The following is a 19,150-nucleotide window of genomic DNA, read 5'->3' as shown; positions in this document are numbered from 1 at the left end:
CTTCTTCTCCATTCGTTGCCGCCTGATGATCTCCGTCCTCTCTTGAGAAATGATGCTACAGGAACGTTGTTCTTGAGAGCCTAGTCTCTCTGTCTCGTTTTTCTTTTCCTTTTTCTTTTTTTAGCCTTGTAACCAAAAAAAAAACCCAAAAGAATAACACTTGGGTAAATTGGATTACCGCACCGCAACTTACTAGTATAAAATATGCGCTTCACGGAGCCAAAACCCACATATTCGATATTAGTCTTGAAGGGTGTTAAACTTTTGGAAAGCATTAAACTTAATATTTTATTTGAAGTAAATATATATATTTTAATCTTATTAAAATAATCTAGTTAAGTTAGATCCAAAAATAACAGTCAGTAAATAGAATTACCGTACCACAACTTACTAGTATAGAAAGTGCACCTCGCAGAGGTGAAACCTACACATTTCGATATTAGTCTTGAAGTGTGTTATACTTTGGAAACCAATTTACTTCATATTCTATTTGAAGGATTTTTATTTATTTTAATCTCATTGACATGTGTATCTCATACACGCGTCTTTAAAGATGCATGACATTCATACTCATAGAAAGCAAGTATATAAAACATTTAAAACATATATGCTAACATACATCTAAAACATGTTAAGCATACATCTCATACATGCGATAACTAAACATACATTTCATGCATCACATACATAAAATAATAAATTAGGTAGTATGGTTATGACCTCCTAATGCGTAAGAATTAAATAAACTACTTTATTACAATTCTTTGACCCTCGAACAAACTTTACAAGCTTCTCCATCGGAATCTTCTTTTGGCGTCGTCCTCTCTTCAACTTGAGCAATTACAATATTTAACTCTTAAATAAAATAAACTACGACACGCAGGCCGTATTTTAAAAATAAAATAAATCACGACACGCAGGTCGTATTTAAATAAATGAAACACCAAAACTAAGGTCATAACCATATACCACAACAAATAATAATAAATCCTTTTATTATTCTTTTATTAAATAATTTGAATTGTGACGCTGGAGGCATTCTTGCATGGACACAAATATAAATGCATAGTATTTGGTCACACACACATCAAAAACCTTTTTCTCAAAAGACTAAATCATTTTATTATCAAGTTCTTTTTTATTATTAGAAAAAATATTTTTATGTGTGTGTGCCTAAACACTGTACATTTATATTTGTGACCATGATAGACTTTCTCGTGACGCTGTTATGGCATTCAAACTGACACCGACGGTTCACTATATTTATGGCAATTTAAACTGAAATCAAAGCAAAATCTGTGATCCGCCGCATGATACTCTAATTGCCAATTCAAAACTGATTTCACGGTATATTGAATTTAATAACACTTTATGAAAATTCATGAATTGTTTCAATAATTAAGAAATGGTACCTTTATCAAATTCCTTCAAAAAGTACCTTTATCAAATCAAATTTGATAAAAGAGAACACGGATTGAAATCAGAATTTGATTCTAAGAACCAAACAATATTACTCTAAGATAAAAGTCAAAACAATTTAAGAAAATTAATATACCGTGAAATTCTAAAACAATTTTCCATATGTTTCTAGTAGATAAACAGTGACCTTCGCATGTCAATTTTGTGGACTTTCCGAATGCACATGAAGGGATAAAGCAATATAAAATCTGAATCATATTCAGGAGTAAAATTCATATTATCGATGTATATCAAATATACACAATGCAAAATTGATCCCAAGCAAATCGAAATGAAAATCGTATAGCATACACAATCTAAATCGAAACAAATCATATACAAACTAAAATTTAAAACATATATGCTTTATCATACGGCATACATCTCATGTATAAGAATCAGAAGCATAAGTCGATGACATACATATTTATATGATCGTATCACAAAATCAAGTTAGGCAAACAACAACAGATTTGAATTCAATGATTTAATCGCAACCAAATGCTCTGATACCACTGAAGGGATTTTAAGAGAGGTTTTTCAAAAATTTATAATCCTCTTAGCGGAACAAATCCCATTGAAACGGATCTTGATTGAATCATTAATCACAAATCAAACAGAACACATGCTTAAACACTTTAAGGATTCATGTGTTTACCTCTTGAAGCGCAGAACCTTTGTAGAAGAAATATCTCTGATCACGAGCAAAGCAAAGCAGCGATGCCTCTACTCAGTCCACACGAACAGAACTTCTCCGATGACCGGTGCTAGCCAATTCCAACGGAGATTAGAGAGAATAAGTTTAGAGAGTGGCGGCTAGGTTTACTTTGTGAATTAGGTTAAGCGTTTCAACCAACAGTCAATCAAGCTTCAACACAAGGGTTATATTTATAGAACCACTTGTGTGGTCAGCAAGACAAACACTTAAGTACACCGTACCTTACGTTGCACCATATTTCACTGAAACATACCGTACCTTACGGTGGACTGCGTTTCTCTATTTTTCATAAATTAAATAATAAATCATATTTAATTATTTAATTACTAATAAGTCTTACTTATTATTTTATAAATAAGTCTCACTTATTTATTTTATAAATAAGTCTTACTTATTTATTTCTCTCATCTATCTGTCCTTTGTGTGTGACCCTATAGGTTCTCGTAACGTTGACAATAATATTAAATCACATATTTAATATTATAAACAGTGAGCGGTATCTAGCAACACATCACTGCTACCCAAGTGACGAGAATGTCATGTGATCTGACGAAACCTTTCTGTGATAATGATCATGTGTATAATTACCCTTTTGCCCTCATGTCTATATTGAACACAAGGCATAGACCGTGTCATCCTTGTCTAGTTCAATATTGGGCCCGTAGACATTTCTCCTGTTATGTAGGAGGGGCAAATTCCATCTAGGTCACTCATGTCCCTCAGCATGATTCATGGAGTACCCATCTACCAACTTTATAGTCATCCTGTTACGGACAACGTTTGAATGGTGACAAAGCACTCGACTCCAACATCTAGGGTACATAGTGGTTTCAGGTCGAAGGGTGAAATACACCACTATCACTATGAGAATATCTTATGACACTTTTCATAACTTTTACTATGTAGTATTCTCATAGCGGGTCAATCCAATATAAATATTACTCCTAATATTTATATCTATGTGAAGACTTAATAACTCTTTTATCCATGATCTGTGAGATGTGATCATCAGTCTACCCACATAATAGTCTCTATGTTTTAATGATATCCCACTTCTCAATAAAGCTTGACTACGGATACTTTAAGAATAGTGTCCTTATGTTTAATGGGGTCTCACAATTAAGTTATACTTAATGTTCCATAAAACAGACTAACTATTCTAGGGACTTTATTATTTTGAAACAAAACAAAATCAATAAAGAAATGCCTTATTATTATATATTCACAATATATACTTATATCAATATCATGATACAAAGCCAAACCCAATCGACATAGATTGGCTATTAGGGCTTATTCCAACATGAAAGGCATTATAAAACCCCGCAAGATTTTTAACTTATCAATCTCTCACTCCGACCACACCATCTCTCCCATACCTAAAAACCCCAAACTAGCCTTATCCGATCCAAATTGGAAATCCGCAATGCAATCTGAATTTGATGCTCTTATTAGAAATAAGACGTGGGATTTAGTTCCTCGTCCTTGTGATGTTAATCTTATTCGATGTATGTGGACTTTTAGACATAAGAAAAATTCTGATGGCTCGTTTGAGCGATATAAGGCTCGTCTTGTAGGTGATGGCAGGTCACAGGTTGCAGGTATGGATTGTGATGAGACTTTCAGTCCAGTGGTTAAACCTGCTACCATCAGAACAGTGCTCACCATTGCTCTCTCCAAATCCTTGCCTATTCATCAACTGGATGTCCAGAATGCCTTTTTGCATGGTGATCTTAATGAAACTGTTTATATGCATCAGCCATTGGGTTTCCGTGATTTTCATCATCCAGATTATGTGTGTCGTTTGAAGAAGTCACTTTATGGTCTCAAGCAAGCGCCTAGAGTATGGTACCAACGCTTTGCTGACTATGTATCCACCATTGGTTTCTAACATAGCACATCATACCACTCTCTCTTCATATATCGACAACAATGTGACATGGCCTACATTCTTCTTTATGTGGATGACATCATTCTTATAACCTCTACTCATGCCCTTCGCAAATCAATTATGTCACTCTTAGCATCTGAATTCGCGATGAAGGACCTGGGTCCCTTGAGTTATTTTTTGGGTATTGCTGTTTCTCGCCATCCTGGTGGCCTTTTTCTTAGTCAAAGCACTTATGCCTCTGAGATTATCAAGCATGCTGGCATGACATCCTGCAAACCATCTGCCACACCTGTCGATACCAAGCAGAAACTTAGCACCTCCTCTGGCACACCTTATGAGGATCCTTCTTTATATCGCAGTCTTGCAGGAGCCTTACAGTACCTCACATTCACTCGACCTGACATCTCCTATGCAGTTCAACAAATCTGTCTTCACATGCATGCACCCAGCACAGAACACATGACTGCTCTTAAGCGTATTCTCCGTTATGTACAGGGTACCATACACCTTGGTCTACATTTATCACCATCCCCCATTACTAAGCTGATCTCTTACACTGACGCTGATTGGGGTGGATGTCCTGATACTAGACGTTCCACATCTGGATATTGTGTTTTTCTTGGTGACAATCTTATCTCTTGGTCTTCCAAAAGGCAGCCTACTCTCTCTCGTTCTAGTGCTGAAGCTGAATATAGAGGTGTTGTGGATGTTGTTTCTGAATCTTGTTGGATCCGCAACCTTCTTCTAGAGCTCCATTTTCCCATTCCTCATGCCACTCTGGTATATTGTGACAATGTTAATGCCATCTATCTATCTGGTAATCCTGTGCAGCATCAGCGTACCAAACATATTGAGATGGACATTCATTTTGTTCGGGAAAAAGTAGCTCGTGGTCAGGCACGCGTACTTCATGTTCCCTCCAGACATCAGATTGCAGACATCTTCACCAAAGGGCTCCCTCGTATTCTTTTTGATGACTTTCGGACCAGTCTAAGCGTCCGTGAACCTCCCGATTCGACTGCGGGGGTGTGATAGAATAGAATATTTACCATAATTAGTTTTAATAATTTCCCTGTAATTATGCTGTAACATAATTAGATAGTTGACCTACACTTGTACATATACATTCTATTCAGTAATGAGAAAGACAAGCATTCCATTATCTTACAGATCCCAAAGGTTACTGCCCCGTTGTCATTAAAAGAATATCGGCCAATCTCCCTCCTTGGTTGTCTCTATAAAATCCTTTCGAAGGTGTTGGCTAAAAGGCTTTCAAAGGTGATGAATTCTATTATATCCGGGGCTCAATCCGCTTTCCTAAAAGGTAGACATTTGGTGGATGGAGTGTTGGTGGTGAACGAGGTGGTGGATTTGGCTAAGAGAGCAAAGAGGGAATGTTTAATTCTCAAGGTGGAGTTTGAAAAGGCCTATGATTCCGTCGATTGGGGATTTTTGGAATACATGATGAGAAGGGTGGGTCTTAGTGAAAAATGGATTAGATGGATGAAAGCTTGTGTGTTTGGAGGTAGTATGTCCATCCTAGTCAATGGGAGTCCAACCGAGGAGATAAATGTTCAACGTGGTTTAAAATAAGGTGACCCACTTGCTCCTTTCTTGTTTCTCTTGGTAGCGGAGGGTTTTAGCGGTTTGATGTCAAATGCGGTTAATCGGAATTTGTTTCATGGCTTTGAAATCAAAAGGGGTGGCGGGGTGGTACTATAATTTCCCATCTACAATATGCGGACGATACTCTTTGTATTGGGACGCCTACGGTAGAGAATCTGTGGACTCTAAAGGATTTATTTCAAGGATTTGAATTGGTGTCCGGCCTTAAGGTAAATTATCACAAGAGTTCCTTGATTGGTGTTAATGTACCTAGGGATTTTATGGAGGCGGCTTGTAGATTTTTGCATTGTAGAGAGGGGAATATTTTGTTTATCTATTTGGGGTTACCGGTCGGAACTAATTCAAAAAAGCTTTCTACTTGGGAGCCTATGTTGGATAAATTACGGAAGAGGCTCAATTCATGGGGTACCAAATATATGAGTCATGGTGGAAGAATAGTCTTTCTTAATTCCGTTTTAAATGATATTCCTATCTTCTATTTGTCCTTCATGAAGATTCCGGCGAACGTGTTAAAAATGGTAATCCGCATTCAAATAAATTTTCTTTGGGGAGGTGTAGGAGGGGGGAGGAAAATGTGTTGGGTAAAATGGAGGAAGATTTGTCATCCAAGGAGTAAGGGGGGTTTGGGGGTGAGGGATGTCAAGTTGGCTAATTTGAGTCTTTTAGCTAAGTGGAAATGGCACCTTATTCAAGAGGATCTACCTCTTTGGAAAGTGGTGTTGAGGGATAAATACGGAGACTCTATTTCCAGTTTTCAGCCGGAGGAAGGGTCTAGGGGGCCTCGGCATGAATCCGGTTGGTGGAAGGAGTTGTTGAAGGTGAAAGGTTGCGTGGGCCAAAATTGGTTTTCCGATAGGGTTGTCCGGAAGGTTTCCAATGGGAGGGGTACTAGCTTTTGGAGGGATAAATGGATAGATGCTCAACCGTTAGCTACAACTTTTCCTAGACTTTTCTCCATTTCATCTAATAAGGAAGCTAAGGTAAGGGAGATGTGGGGTTATAACAACGGTGTAGTTGCTTGGAACCTTGAGTGGAGGAGGCACACTTTCCTTTGGGAGAATAATCTTATTGCTAATCTCTTGGCTCTCCTAGAAGGGATTATGTTGGCGGAGGAGGATGACAAATGAGTGTGGTTGCCGGAGGATGGAGGTCTTTTCTCAGTTAGTTCATCATATAGAGTCCTTGAGGAGATTGTATTATTGGAAGGGGGTTTGACGGAGGAAGAGGAAAGGGTGTTTGAGAATCTTTGGAAAAGCCCGGCGCCGTCTAAAGTGGTGGCCTTTTCTTGGATGGCTCTTTTGGACCGTATCCCTTCTCGATCTAATTTAGCTTTTCGTGGAGTTCTAGCCCCCGGGGACTCTCGCGGCTGTGTCTTGTGTGGGAGAAGAGACAACTACACATATCTTCTTGCATTGTAATGTTGCCTCGTTGATTTGGCAAAAGGTGTTGGATTGGTTAGGCATGAATTTTATCACTCCTCCTAACTTGGGATCGCATTTTTCTTGTTGGAGTCTTGAGTGCAATTCAAGGCATTTTTTGAAAGCTTTTTGGTTGATTTGGCATGCCACGGTTTGGTCAATTTGGAAGGAGAGAAATGCGAGGATTTTTAATAATCAAGCAAGACATACCAACGAGGTAGTGGAATACATTAAGGTGATATCTTGGTGTTGGACGTTGAGTCGACTTCGGATAGCGTCTTGTCTCTTTTATGAGTGGTGTTGAAACCCAGGGGAGTGCTTGAAGAGGAGATGAGGTGGAGGTCGACAGGTTGTGAGGGGGATTAGCGGTGTTTTCTGACTTCTGTTTTTGTGGGAGCAGCTTAGCTGACAGTTTTTGTGTTTTGCACCTAGGCTTCTTGTTAGTTTAAGTTTGCTTTAACAGTAGGTGTTTTGTGGTTGTTGGTCTGGTGCCTGCCGTGTCTCTGGCTTTCTGCTAGAGCCGGTTTTGGCTTTTGTACTCTCTTTGGTTAAGGCTTTAAGCACTTCTTGTGCTAGTCTTATTTAATATATGATGCTTCAAAAAAAATAGATACTTTGTTTCTTTGAGAGCCCTCTCTGGTACGCCTTGTGCCAAAGAGGTGCCTCTGTTTGTGTGATTATATATATACCATTTTTGTTTCTTCAAAAAAAAACTAACATGTGGCAAAAAAGCATATCAATGGCTCAGATGTAATTTAAAAAATATCAATAAGAAATGAAAAGACGCATTCAGTTCTCTTTTTCACCATTGTCCCAGTTGAAGTTTCCAAAACCAGCCCGTTGGGCGTTACACCTTCGTAACTAGCTATCAGTTTCTACATCGCTGCCAATTCCACCGTTTTTTGCCCCCTTACTCCGTTGCTCAACCACTTTCGGGTCCTCACTTCGTCACTCCTCACTAGGTTTGCTTTCCTCTTTCCGACAGAGTTCCTATTTTCTCAGTTTTTCACTGTCATCATTCTGTCACTAAGCCTCATGTCTATGTCCCTCTTTTCATTTTTGATTTGAATTAACGTGTTTCGACACTGTGTTTGTTAATTTTTTTAATTTGTCCCTCTTTTGAGATTTTTCTCTCCACCTACGGTTTTACGGTATTCAACATTTTAATAATTTCCTCAGCTTTTTTGTCCTGGCAGCGCTATTAATCTAATTTGTGGAACAAACGGGTGAAATACAGAAAGGGAAGCATGTATACGGTCATAGTAGTTAATAGCGGATAGCGGCGCGTAGCGGCTGACCCCAAAAATGCTACAGCGGGATAGCGCATAGCGCTATGACCGCTATTTCTTAAAAACAAAAACAACAAAAATAAGGAAACAGAGAGAGAAGAATAGAGTTTTATATGAACAAAACAGAGGATTGTTTGTACAAACTACAATCAGAAACAGAGAGAGCAGAATGGAGTTTGGAATCAATAATAACAAAGAAAACTAGAACAAAAAAGTAACAGGACAACAGAGTTTTGAGATTGTTAAACAAAAAAATAACAGGATAACAGAGCAAACACGACAAAGTAGAGGAAGATTTACAGCAGAGGTGAAGAAGTTTTACAGAACAGCATAAAAGTAGATGAAGATTTACAGAAATACCCTTGTTTTTTTTAAACCAAGGACAATTTTGTATTTTCTCTTAAAATGAAATAGTGGTTCTAAACTGCAAAACTGCTACGAAGCGTTGCGCCGCTATAGCGCCGCTATCTCACACCGCAACGATATGGCTTGTTGCGTAACGCTCCAGCACCGCACCGCGCGGCCGCTATAGCGGCGCTATTGGCCGTTATTGACTACTATGTGTATACCCACAATCATCCAAACTCCTTTCATTATTAGAACCTAAATTTGAGAAAGAGATGAGTTCCACACATCAACGAATGGCAGACGGAACACAGCCTTGAATTGTGGCCTCCGTTAGGCGAGCATTGAGCGTAGTGATAGAGAAGGAACAGTGGATCTCAACAATTTTTTTTTAAATATTCTAAATAAATTTATTTAAGTTGAAAAAAATCTAGGCCATGGATATGCTTTTTGCCACGTGTCAGCTTTTATCCATTATTTTTTCCATCAGTCTTAATATTTTTTTTTCCGAAGGAATAATTGTGTTGAAATTAATCATACATATTTCAACAAGTTGTAATATATTCCCACCTATGTTACACATTCAAGACTTTGTCCAATTCACTTTGTAACTCAAAAAGTGAAAGTACAAATCTATTTTACTTCTTTGCAATTAGGGGTACAAATCGACGAGGGCATACGACCAAGCCTATTTAAAGCCTAGCTCGGCTCAGAGCATCTACAATGGTGAGGTCTTCACCATTTAAGACCTGGTACCTAATAGGTACTCCCATTGTGGAAAAAAATTGGAGGTCTTAAAAGATCCAAGGTCTAACTTAAGACCCCCATTCTTAAATGGGCCCACATCACTTTTTATTAAAATAATAATTTTTATGGCTATTAAATAATATTTGTGGGACCCTATTAGACCCTTTGTTAGAGGATCTCCATTGGAGTGGTTGAGTACCTATTAAGTACTATTATTAAAAAATTATTAAAAAGTGATGTGACCAGCAGGACCCATTTAAGACCTCAAAAATTAAGGTCTCCATTGTGGATGCTCTCATCTCGTTTATTAACAAGGTCAGGCTCAAGCCTTTTAATTAAATAGGTCAGACTAAGACTTACAAAAAAGCCTATTAAACCCGTCAGGCCAACCTATTAAGCTTTTTATATATAATATAACTTTCATTATTGATATTGTTGAAATCTTTTTTTCATAAACTCAAGTCTTCATATGATTGGTTATTTAGTAGCAGATATATTGGTGTGATTAAACATTCGTAAGATTTCATTATTTTGTAGCAAACATATTCGTGTGCTTTAGACCATCATAAGTTTTGGCCTATTTAGAAATACTTGGGTGGCATAGGTTGCTAGGCCTTGGTGTAAAATAGGCTTTCAGACTTCATCAAGTTTTTAAAAAGGATTTTATATTCCTATTTTAGGGTCCGTTTGGTTCAACGGATATTTTAATTAAAAATGTGTTCTAGTTCACAAGGGAAGGGGAGGGATTTTAAACCTAATTTACTTTTTTATCCTTAAACTTAATTAAATATACGGAAATGCTTGTTTGCACGATTTCATAGACGGACGAAACATTAACGATGTAATAGATAACAATATGATGTAGACATGAGATAATGGATTACACACAGTTCACGTTGAAGGAGGTCTGAAACGGCGGTTGGCGGCAACAAAGTAGTAGTAGGGCTGGAAGAGTGGTTTTTACATGTAACAAATGTGGTAGATAACATAATAATAAAAGTTCATTTAAAATAAAAAAAGTTTTTATAAGGATAATATATCTAATCTATACTATATATAAAAGAAAAAAAAAGCCTATTTTTGCCCTTTTGGGCTGACTTTTACTCTTTCCTAAATTACCATTAAATTTAAATAAAAATAAAACACATAACAAATAGATAAATAAATAAGAGTAAATTCAAATATTTAAAAAAAAAACAAACTCGATCTTTATTGTCCACGATATATAATTTTTTTCCTTATTTTTATTAAAAGATAATTGATGGAAGTGAATTCAAAATAAAAATATATATACCAAACACAATATGAATATATTTCTATTTTTTTCCTTCATCTTTAAAAAGTGTAACAAACTAGATCGAGTATCTCTATACTATATATAAATAAAATGCAAAATGTTCGGCTAACTTTTTCATTATACCAAACACAATATGAATAATGATTGTTGTTGGTGTCACTAAAAAGATAAGAATTTTAGATTCTATTTTTTTGTTATATTTATGGTGTCATTTAAATAGATAAACAAGGAATTTGGTTTGTTATAATTTAAAAGCAAAAATCATTTATATTTATACTTTTAATCAAAATCTAAATTTAATAGAAAACACTGTTCGTAATTTTTAAACTTTACCGCAACCGCTCCAACAAGCATTCCAACACATTCTACCACCATAGCAACCACTGCATTCAAAGCACCGGCAGTCACCTTCTTGTCAGGTACGATCAGTTTTGTTTATTCTTTGTACTTATAAAATTGTTGGCTTACAATTGCCTAACTGGGAGTAGATTCAATGTTCACAAATCTGGTATATAGGGTTAACAAAATTCTAATTGCAATTTCTCTTCAATTTATCTTTTCCTTCAATGTTTTTTTTTATTGAAGTTACAAATGTATAATTTATTAGGGGATGTATATGAATGTATTTCCTTAGCGCCAACTTCTATCCTTTTTGCATATGTTACTTTAGAACCCTTTTTGCATCTCTCTCTCCATTTATCAGCCCTTCAATCGATATCCTTAACAAAGAAAGCAAAGGGGACGAAACTGGCACATAGAGGTGCATAATCTATTGACTGACTCACATAATTCAATTTTTGGACTATTTACATATAATTGTTTCTTCCAAGTTAAGTGACTAATGTTGTTTTAAATATATTTTTCTTTCAGATTTTGTTGATCGTTTTGGATTGAAGGCCAAGTGATGAAGTTGATTGAAGGATATAAGTTGAGAGAACTGCTTCTTCTAATTCAATTACATGGAAGTAATTAGTATCATGCAAAGTTTATATGGTTAGGCATGTTATCATACATTTTTGTTATGTCTAAATGATGATCATAAAATCTTATCTCCGTTTACTTACAAAACGTATGGTTTTTATTGTCTTGCACAATATAATAAAAAATATCCAAACTGAACATAGAATTGAATTATTCTTGAACAAACTTAATTAGAGTAATGTGTAAACATTCTTTCACTCTTTTTGAAATGTCTTCTTCCTTTGTAAGACTTGGATGTGTTATCAAAGTTTTGTTCTTATTTTTTCTATTGGTTTGCCTTAGATTTTCTTAATTTTATATTTTGTGACATACTCATATGGCTTGAGAAATAACATAGAACATATGTACTGGTTTCTCTAAATTGTGTTAGAGATGGGAAAGATTTAATGTCTTCATCAAACCCAACCCCATAGACGTCACTCATGTTTCATGCATATTCATCCTCCATAAATAGATGGCATGCATCACAAAACAAATTATATATTAAATAACTCCATGTTAAAGAAGCGCGTGAATTACATATCTTACATTTTTTTTATCAAATTTGATCCTTCTTTTTTTTTTATCAAGCTTGATCATTCTTTTCATTTTAATAATTTTCTCCAAGATATATCAAGAAAAACTAAACCAACATTGATGTTGAAAAATATACTGTTTATGAGTTACACACGTTAGCGCAGTAGAAAGAGCGGACAGACGGGCACGAGAGTGCCCGTTTGGACGCTAATAATATAAAGAAAATAACTAAAATAAAAAAAGAAAAATAAAAGATTATACATACTTGGACTTTGGACTTATCTAAAAAATGAAATAATTAAACAAATAAAGACTAAATAGAACAAAAATTAAAATTAAAGGATTTTTTTTTAAAAAAAGAATAAAAGATGGAAATTTTAACTAAAAATAAAAAAAATGAAAATAAAGAGAGAAGAGGGTTCGACTCGGAACCAAACATGAGGTATTTTAAAATACCTCTCTGCCGAATTTTTCACTAAAAAGTCAAAGACTGATCAGGGTCAAATGACACATGTCGGTGTATGAATGTAGGATCCTTAGGTCAAAAAATTGGGGTATGACACTTGTTATTTAAATGTGACCCTAATAATGTGCAAGTTCTGAGGAAAGATAATGTTCTTGATGCTCCTGCAATGGTTGCTGGTAAATTTATTTGGGTCTAAAATAATGCATTATTTTAAAAATAATATCTATGATCTCAGAGCATGATAAAAATAATATGTTCCTTGGTTTTTTTTTTCTTTTTCTTTCAAAGTTTCTGGTTCCTTGTCAACTTGATTCAAGTAATTATAAATCTCATGATCTCTTGGTAAGAATATTTTTTTAATATTAACTGATAGTCATGCTAACTGAAAATCTCAATTGAAAATAATGAACCATCCCTATCTTAAAGTGTCTCTTTTCCCAAACACTCCAAGCTCTAGAAGCATCTCTTAATTCTAAAGATTTTAGAACTATTATTGTTTTTACACAGAATATAAGTAGTTAAGTACTATCCCTGATGATTTTAATTCCATCCCTTATCATTTTTTTTTTATCATTCCTTCCAAAAAGTGGCGCCTATTTGAATGGTTTAATTATTTTGTGTTCTTCACAGTAACATATTCTTGCCATTTTGTTTCCAACTTCTCTCCATACTTATTTATTTGAAATTACTCATTTTTTATGTTACTTCCAACATTCAAGTTTAAAGAGGAGATGACAGGAAATGGAACGACTGATTGGAGTCCAGAATTTGGTGTTGTCGAAGATGCTAGTAGGCTTGATACTATAGGTATTCGACAGAATCTGGTATACTATTGCTGAAAATGGGTAGAATTCACTTTGATTAGAGATATATATCAAATTATTGCATTTACATCTGTTCAATTTGCATCTTCTTTGTTAAAAGTAGAAGCTTATCAATGTGATTACCATTAAATTAAGCATGCAACATCCTTGCTAGTTGCATTTTTTTTAAGTAATAGGCTTTTTTGCTAGTTATCACCACAAAAATTGATTGTGAGGTGAGAACCATTGATCATGTTGGCAGTATAGTATGAGATAATTCAAGCAAAATGCTTCCAATTTTACATGGTTTTATGCAGTGGCGGAGCCAGACAAAAAAATATGGGATGGCCGCTATCTTTTTTTTGTTTTTTTAATCGGCAAAATTTATTGAAACTGAAACACTAGCAAGACGCTTAGGGTATGTTTGGTTTGGAGAAGAAAGTTTAAGGAAAGAAAGAGAAAGGATTGATAGCAAAAGGAAAGATAGATAGAAGAAAGTGAGATGATTTTTTTAGTTGTTTGGTATAAAAGAAAGTGATTAGATTGTGAGAGGAAAGAAAGATTTGTATATTTGCAAAATGACAATTATAACCTTAAAAGGTTTTAGATAAATATGTTTATTTTAAATTAATTATGTCATCTACACATTTAAATAAATTTTATTAATAAATTTTAATTTACTTAGCATTTGTCAAATTTTTTGTTAATGATTTTTTTGTTTCAAAATATCACACTGAAATGAAAAATTGCAGAGCATGTTTCGAAAAATAACATTTATTATGGATGCTTGTTCAACATGGTAATATTAAGTTATTGCAAGGGTATTTTTGACTTTTTCTTAAAAAGTTGGTGTTTCTACATTCTTTCCGTCCAAAGTAGCATGGAAAGATTTTGGGCATGGGTCCCACCAAAAAGATACTTTCTTTCCACTCTTACAAAGCAACCAAACAAGAGAAAGAATGTGTTTCCATAAACTTTCCATTCTTTATGCTTTCTTTCCTTGATCTATCCATGGTACCAAACACAACCTTAGAGACGGAGAAAAAATAACAAAGATGACGCCTATAAGCGTGACATCCACACAAAAACATGGAAAAGTTGAGGGCCCCAAACCACAAAAGTCCCAACCGAAAGCAAAAACCAAGCAAACAGAAATGTTATGCCTCTGAAATCCAATTCAAATCACTAGATTTCAGTCTCATAGCTCTTCCGCAACAGTCCCTGCACAACTGGAATGATTTGCACGCCAAAAACCTAACCTGTTGCCACCAGAAAGGAGCAAAAACTTGCTGCAACCTCATCTAACAACCTGAACAGCAGGAAAAGCACATCAACACACCAGAAAATAGCATGTAGAGCACTGGACTAATGTCAATTGTACAAAGACATAAACGAAGCCCAACCAAGTCTCCTGATACACAAGGAAAAGCCATACAAAGGCACCAGCACAACTACTTAAAACACCGGTAACTGCTATACTCAACTAATACACTAAAAAACTCCAAAACCAAAGCCTAAAAAAAACCCAATAACAGCATGCTCCCTGATAAGTGTTAGAAAGTGCTAATTTCATGCTATATTTTAAGGCACTTTTGTTACTTGTTTTGCAAGATATCGAGGAAAAGCCGAAAGATAATTGTTAAATTGCCTTATTACGCTTCAAGTATCTTACTTTGTCTTTTTATGCAGAAACTACCTCAAGACACTAGAAAAAGAAGGAAAATAGAAGAAAATACAAAAAGAGGCAGAATGATGGTTCTGCTCGCCATCAACTCGCAACGGCGAGTAATCAACTCGCAGTGGCGAACATAAAAGCAAGCAACTCGCAATGGCGAGTAAATCAACTCGCCTAGGCGAGTAAGGACAGAAAGCTCAAGATGATTTGGCACACACATGGGTAATGGAAAGAAATAAGTTGGCATGCACTTTAACTTTGATAGGAATATTTGGCATGTGCTTAGATTGGAATATGAGTTGGTACTATGCAATTGCCGTGAGAGAAGAAAGAAGGAATCATGTGATTTGGCAAACTAACATGCTATGGACAATTAATTATTGTTTTGTTTAAGTAACATGTCACCATGGAATAAACAAGTAAGCATTTGCCAACAGCTAGCTAATTGTTTATTGAGAAATGAAGAGATTGTGTGATCTATAGCTTGCTAGTGCCGTGAAGATGAAGAGAGAAGACATCTAACAAATGAATTGTTTATTGTTTATATCACAAGCAAGCATGTGCTATCTCCACAACATGCCAACATTAATTATTAAAAGGACATAGCATGTGTATTGAAAAGACATGGATCATGGAAGATGAAGGGAATGTGCGATCCACAGCCTAGCTTGGGAAGAAAAGGAATATCTTTTGGAATCAACAAATGTCAAATGAGATTAAACAAAAGGTTATAAAAAGGAAGCAGCTGCCCAAGAGAAAGATATACACGGTTTTGGCATTCAATTTTCGGTTCAAACTTCAAACATATTATTCTTCATTTTATTTTGTAATATTTCAAGAGAGAGATAAGGCATGTTCTTATAGAGTGAGAGTAATAGAAAGTGTATTCTTCCTCCTTTGGTGAGACATCACAAAGTTGTAATGAATTCTTCTTCTCCTATTCATTCTTGCAAGGCTTCCATGACAATGAGAAGCTAATTATCCTTTGTTGGGATTAGAGGTACTTGATCCTAGCTAAACATGTAATCTTTTGATCTTTAAATATATGGTTCTAGCATTTGATTTGATATTGATTTTATTCTTGCACTCTAATTACTTATGTTGATTTATTAGTGATTGAGAAATACTTTTAAATCTAAGTTTAGAATAAACATCAGTCAAAACATAGATGCTAGACATAGATGTATGTTTTGATATCACATTTTGTATTCAAACTTAATGCTTTCTTATAATTTAATAGAGTGAGACATCATCGATTAAATCATAAGAACGACTCTTGTATAATTCAATAGTGTGAGACATCAACGATTGAATAATACAAGAGCTTTCACGATATTGTGTTGGACACAAACAATGTTGCAAGGGATACGTGATTATATCAAAGAAAAGCTAGAATCCATATATAATCATTAGGTTACATGTGATAGTAGGACAAGGAACTCTAATCCTAACAATTCTCTTGCCTTATTAATCTCAAATTTATTTATTGCAAATTAGTTAACTTGGTTACAAACAAACAAACAAACCAATCTTATTTACTTAGAATGATATTTGTAGTTAAACTGTCCTTGATATCACACTAGTCCCTGAGGAGACGATATATAAATACTTACTTTTGTTTGATGCAAAAATACTACATCACTCCCGTAAAAAACCAAAGAGCAAGGAGACATAACAAGCTGCAGACAGCACCTAGCAGCTGCAGCAACAGCATAACAGTCCCACAAAACTACTACCATCTCCCCATTTTCATAGCTTTTGTCTAATAAGGCACTCCCTTGGATTCCAATTTCAAAATCAACTCTGTCTCTGCTTTGGTATGGTATGAATAAGCAATCAAGTAGTTTAAAACTATTATGAATCAACATTACAATTGAGAAGCAAAATAGATTTGAATCAACATTACAGTTTGTGATAGATTTTCATTTTCCCCTTTTGTTTTGATTAGGGAAAATTGAAATTGAAAACCGAATTCATCAACAAACAATAGGAAATCGAAGCAGTGTCATTACCAAACAAAAACAAAAATAATTTACACTTACTCGGTTAGGGTTTGTGGGAGAGATCGAAACAAATGAAGAAGAATAAGAGAACGATACAGAGAGAAGAGAAGAAAACGAGTGAGATGAGTGTGGGTTTCGAGTTTGATGGAAAGCTAGAGATGATGACGATCGCGGCGTGGATGAGGGTGGGAGATAGATGGAGGTAGCATTGCAACCGCCAGAGAGAGAAGATATTATCGTGTATCAGAAAAGAAAACTGAGAGTGGCATGTTTGTAATTTTCAAATAAAGCCAAGGGTATAATAGTAATTTTCCAAAAATAATGGGTAGGCCATGTCCTGCCCCAGTCCCCACGTGGCTCCGCCACTTGTTTTATGTACTTTTTTGGACTATTGGGTGTTGTAAATACAAAATCTGTTAGTTTTTTGGACCAACCTGGAATAAAATGCAAGAACTGCTCAGAAAATCTGTTAGTTTTCTTTTTTAAATGTGTGTTTAGATAGATTGCATTTTATAATTGAAAATACAAAATTTAAACTTGAATATAACATGTTGCTGGTGTGTTTGCTTCAGGCACTACTCAATAATTGATAGATTGAATTTTTGAATAAACATGAGAACCTTTTTGTCAAACTATATTTACAACTTGGACAGATTACATAAACATTAGAAGATTCAATATTTCATTCCCACTTTAACCATCTTTCCTTTCAAAATAAAATTTAAACCTTTGGGACTAATTGTTGTATTTTTTTTGGTGTGTTTCATGTTGCTGGTGTGGTTGCTTCAAGAGTCCCATGAGTTAAACGTGTAAACCTATGGATTGGAGACAAAGAAGAGACATGAAATTGCATGCATAAAGTTGTTGAACAGACAAATGCAGAAATACAAAAGAAGAAAAAAATCATGGATTTTACATATCTTGTATAGAAGACTACATACCAATAGCAAAATTTGTTGATTTATATCCTCCAATGGACCACCTGCATCATCACAAATTTAGAGCATGGAGCACAATTGTGAAGATAAATCTCTGAATGAAGGACAAATTTATCAGACAACATGAGAAATGCAGATAACATGAGATATGCATAAATAATAGAAAAAAAGAAAAAAAACAGTAGTTCACTTAGCAAAGAGAGTATGAAGGGTTCAAGTGATTCACATACCAAAGAGAGCGTATGAAGGGTTCAGGGGATGGAATGCACTTCAACAAAGGCAACATGTATATATAGAAAAATAAATCCAAATAAGACAAACTTACATAGTGCCTGTTTGTTAACACGGTGGGATACCCATCAAACCGAGTTTTGACCAACTTTACAAATCCAAGCTTCTTAAAATCACGGTGGAATGTGCATTGGGAATCGTTTTTCAACACAAAAAAGCTAAACCAAACACATGCATAGTAGGTTTGTAACCTATATTGTAGCTTTGTAGGTATTATATGGGGAAGGCTTATTTAGCGGGTGGATGAAAAAAAGACACCCATTGCAAGTGGATGTTGATTAATTTAAAGAATGCCCAATGTGGGAAGCCTACCATATCATTTTACATACAAAAACAAAGATATTATAATTTATTCGTGTTTCAAAAGTGGTCTTTTGAGATGACTGTGGTTAAGATTATTGATTATTGGATCAATAATGAAGAGTGTAGTATATAATTAATTTTCAAATTGAAGGTTTTTCTTTTTTAATAGAAACTAGTTGTCAACCCGTGCTTCGCACGGCGTAGATTGCTTTTTTTCGGATAATTTTGTTGGCAAACACATATTTGTTAACGGTTAAAAGTGAACTGATTGTGAACATAGATATTACATGCTTTTAAATATAAAAAGTCATGATCCATAACATATCAAATCCTAGATAGGTCTACCATAAAAGAAACCAAACAGAAGTTATACAACATAGATTCT

At 35.0% G+C, this 19,150-nt stretch overlaps 1 protein-coding gene and 2 long non-coding RNA genes across 5 annotated transcripts; 2 read left to right on the top strand and 1 right to left on the bottom strand.

The window, feature by feature from the left end:
• The first annotated feature begins 5,348 nt into the window (after window positions 1–5,348).
• Window positions 5,349–5,660, top strand: LOC146910869 (uncharacterized). Its single transcript, XM_085729473.1, has one exon. The coding sequence runs from the start codon at window positions 5,349–5,351 to the stop codon at window positions 5,658–5,660; it is 312 nt and encodes a 103-aa protein (XP_085585599.1).
• Window positions 5,661–11,368: 5,708 nt separating this feature from the next.
• On the top strand, window positions 11,369–11,925 carry LOC146910868 (uncharacterized). Its single transcript, XR_015018667.1, has 2 exons — window positions 11,369–11,549; window positions 11,660–11,925. It is a non-coding gene; the product is annotated as an uncharacterized LOC146910868 (long non-coding RNA).
• Window positions 11,926–13,788: 1,863 nt separating this feature from the next.
• Window positions 13,789–18,450, bottom strand: LOC146910867 (uncharacterized). Of its 3 annotated transcripts, none has more exons than XR_015018666.1 (4): window positions 17,273–18,450; window positions 16,844–17,039; window positions 14,584–14,864; window positions 13,789–13,967 (listed from the first exon to the last, which is right to left on the bottom strand). It is a non-coding gene; the product is annotated as an uncharacterized LOC146910867 (long non-coding RNA). The 3 variants fall into 3 exon arrangements; XR_015018665.1 differs by lacking the exon at window positions 16,844–17,039 and having other exon boundaries at window positions 17,273–18,048; window positions 18,175–18,450; XR_015018664.1 differs by lacking the exon at window positions 16,844–17,039 and having other exon boundaries at window positions 17,273–18,447.
• Window positions 18,451–19,150: the final 700 nt, after the last annotated feature.

Source organism: Medicago sativa, chromosome 7 (assembly GCF_051527215.1).
Source record: "Medicago sativa cultivar Bolivia chromosome 7, Bolivia_mono, whole genome shotgun sequence".
NCBI lineage: Eukaryota > Viridiplantae > Streptophyta > Magnoliopsida > Fabales > Fabaceae > Medicago > Medicago sativa.
Note: the sequence above shows the minus strand (reverse complement) of the source record. Positions and strands in the feature narration are given on the sequence as shown.

What these genes read in the sequence shown, in the direction of transcription:
- LOC146910869 (XM_085729473.1), top strand. Translation starts at nt 5,349, where the DNA reads ATGAATTCTATTATATCCGGGGCTCAATCCGCTTTCCTAAAAGGTAGA.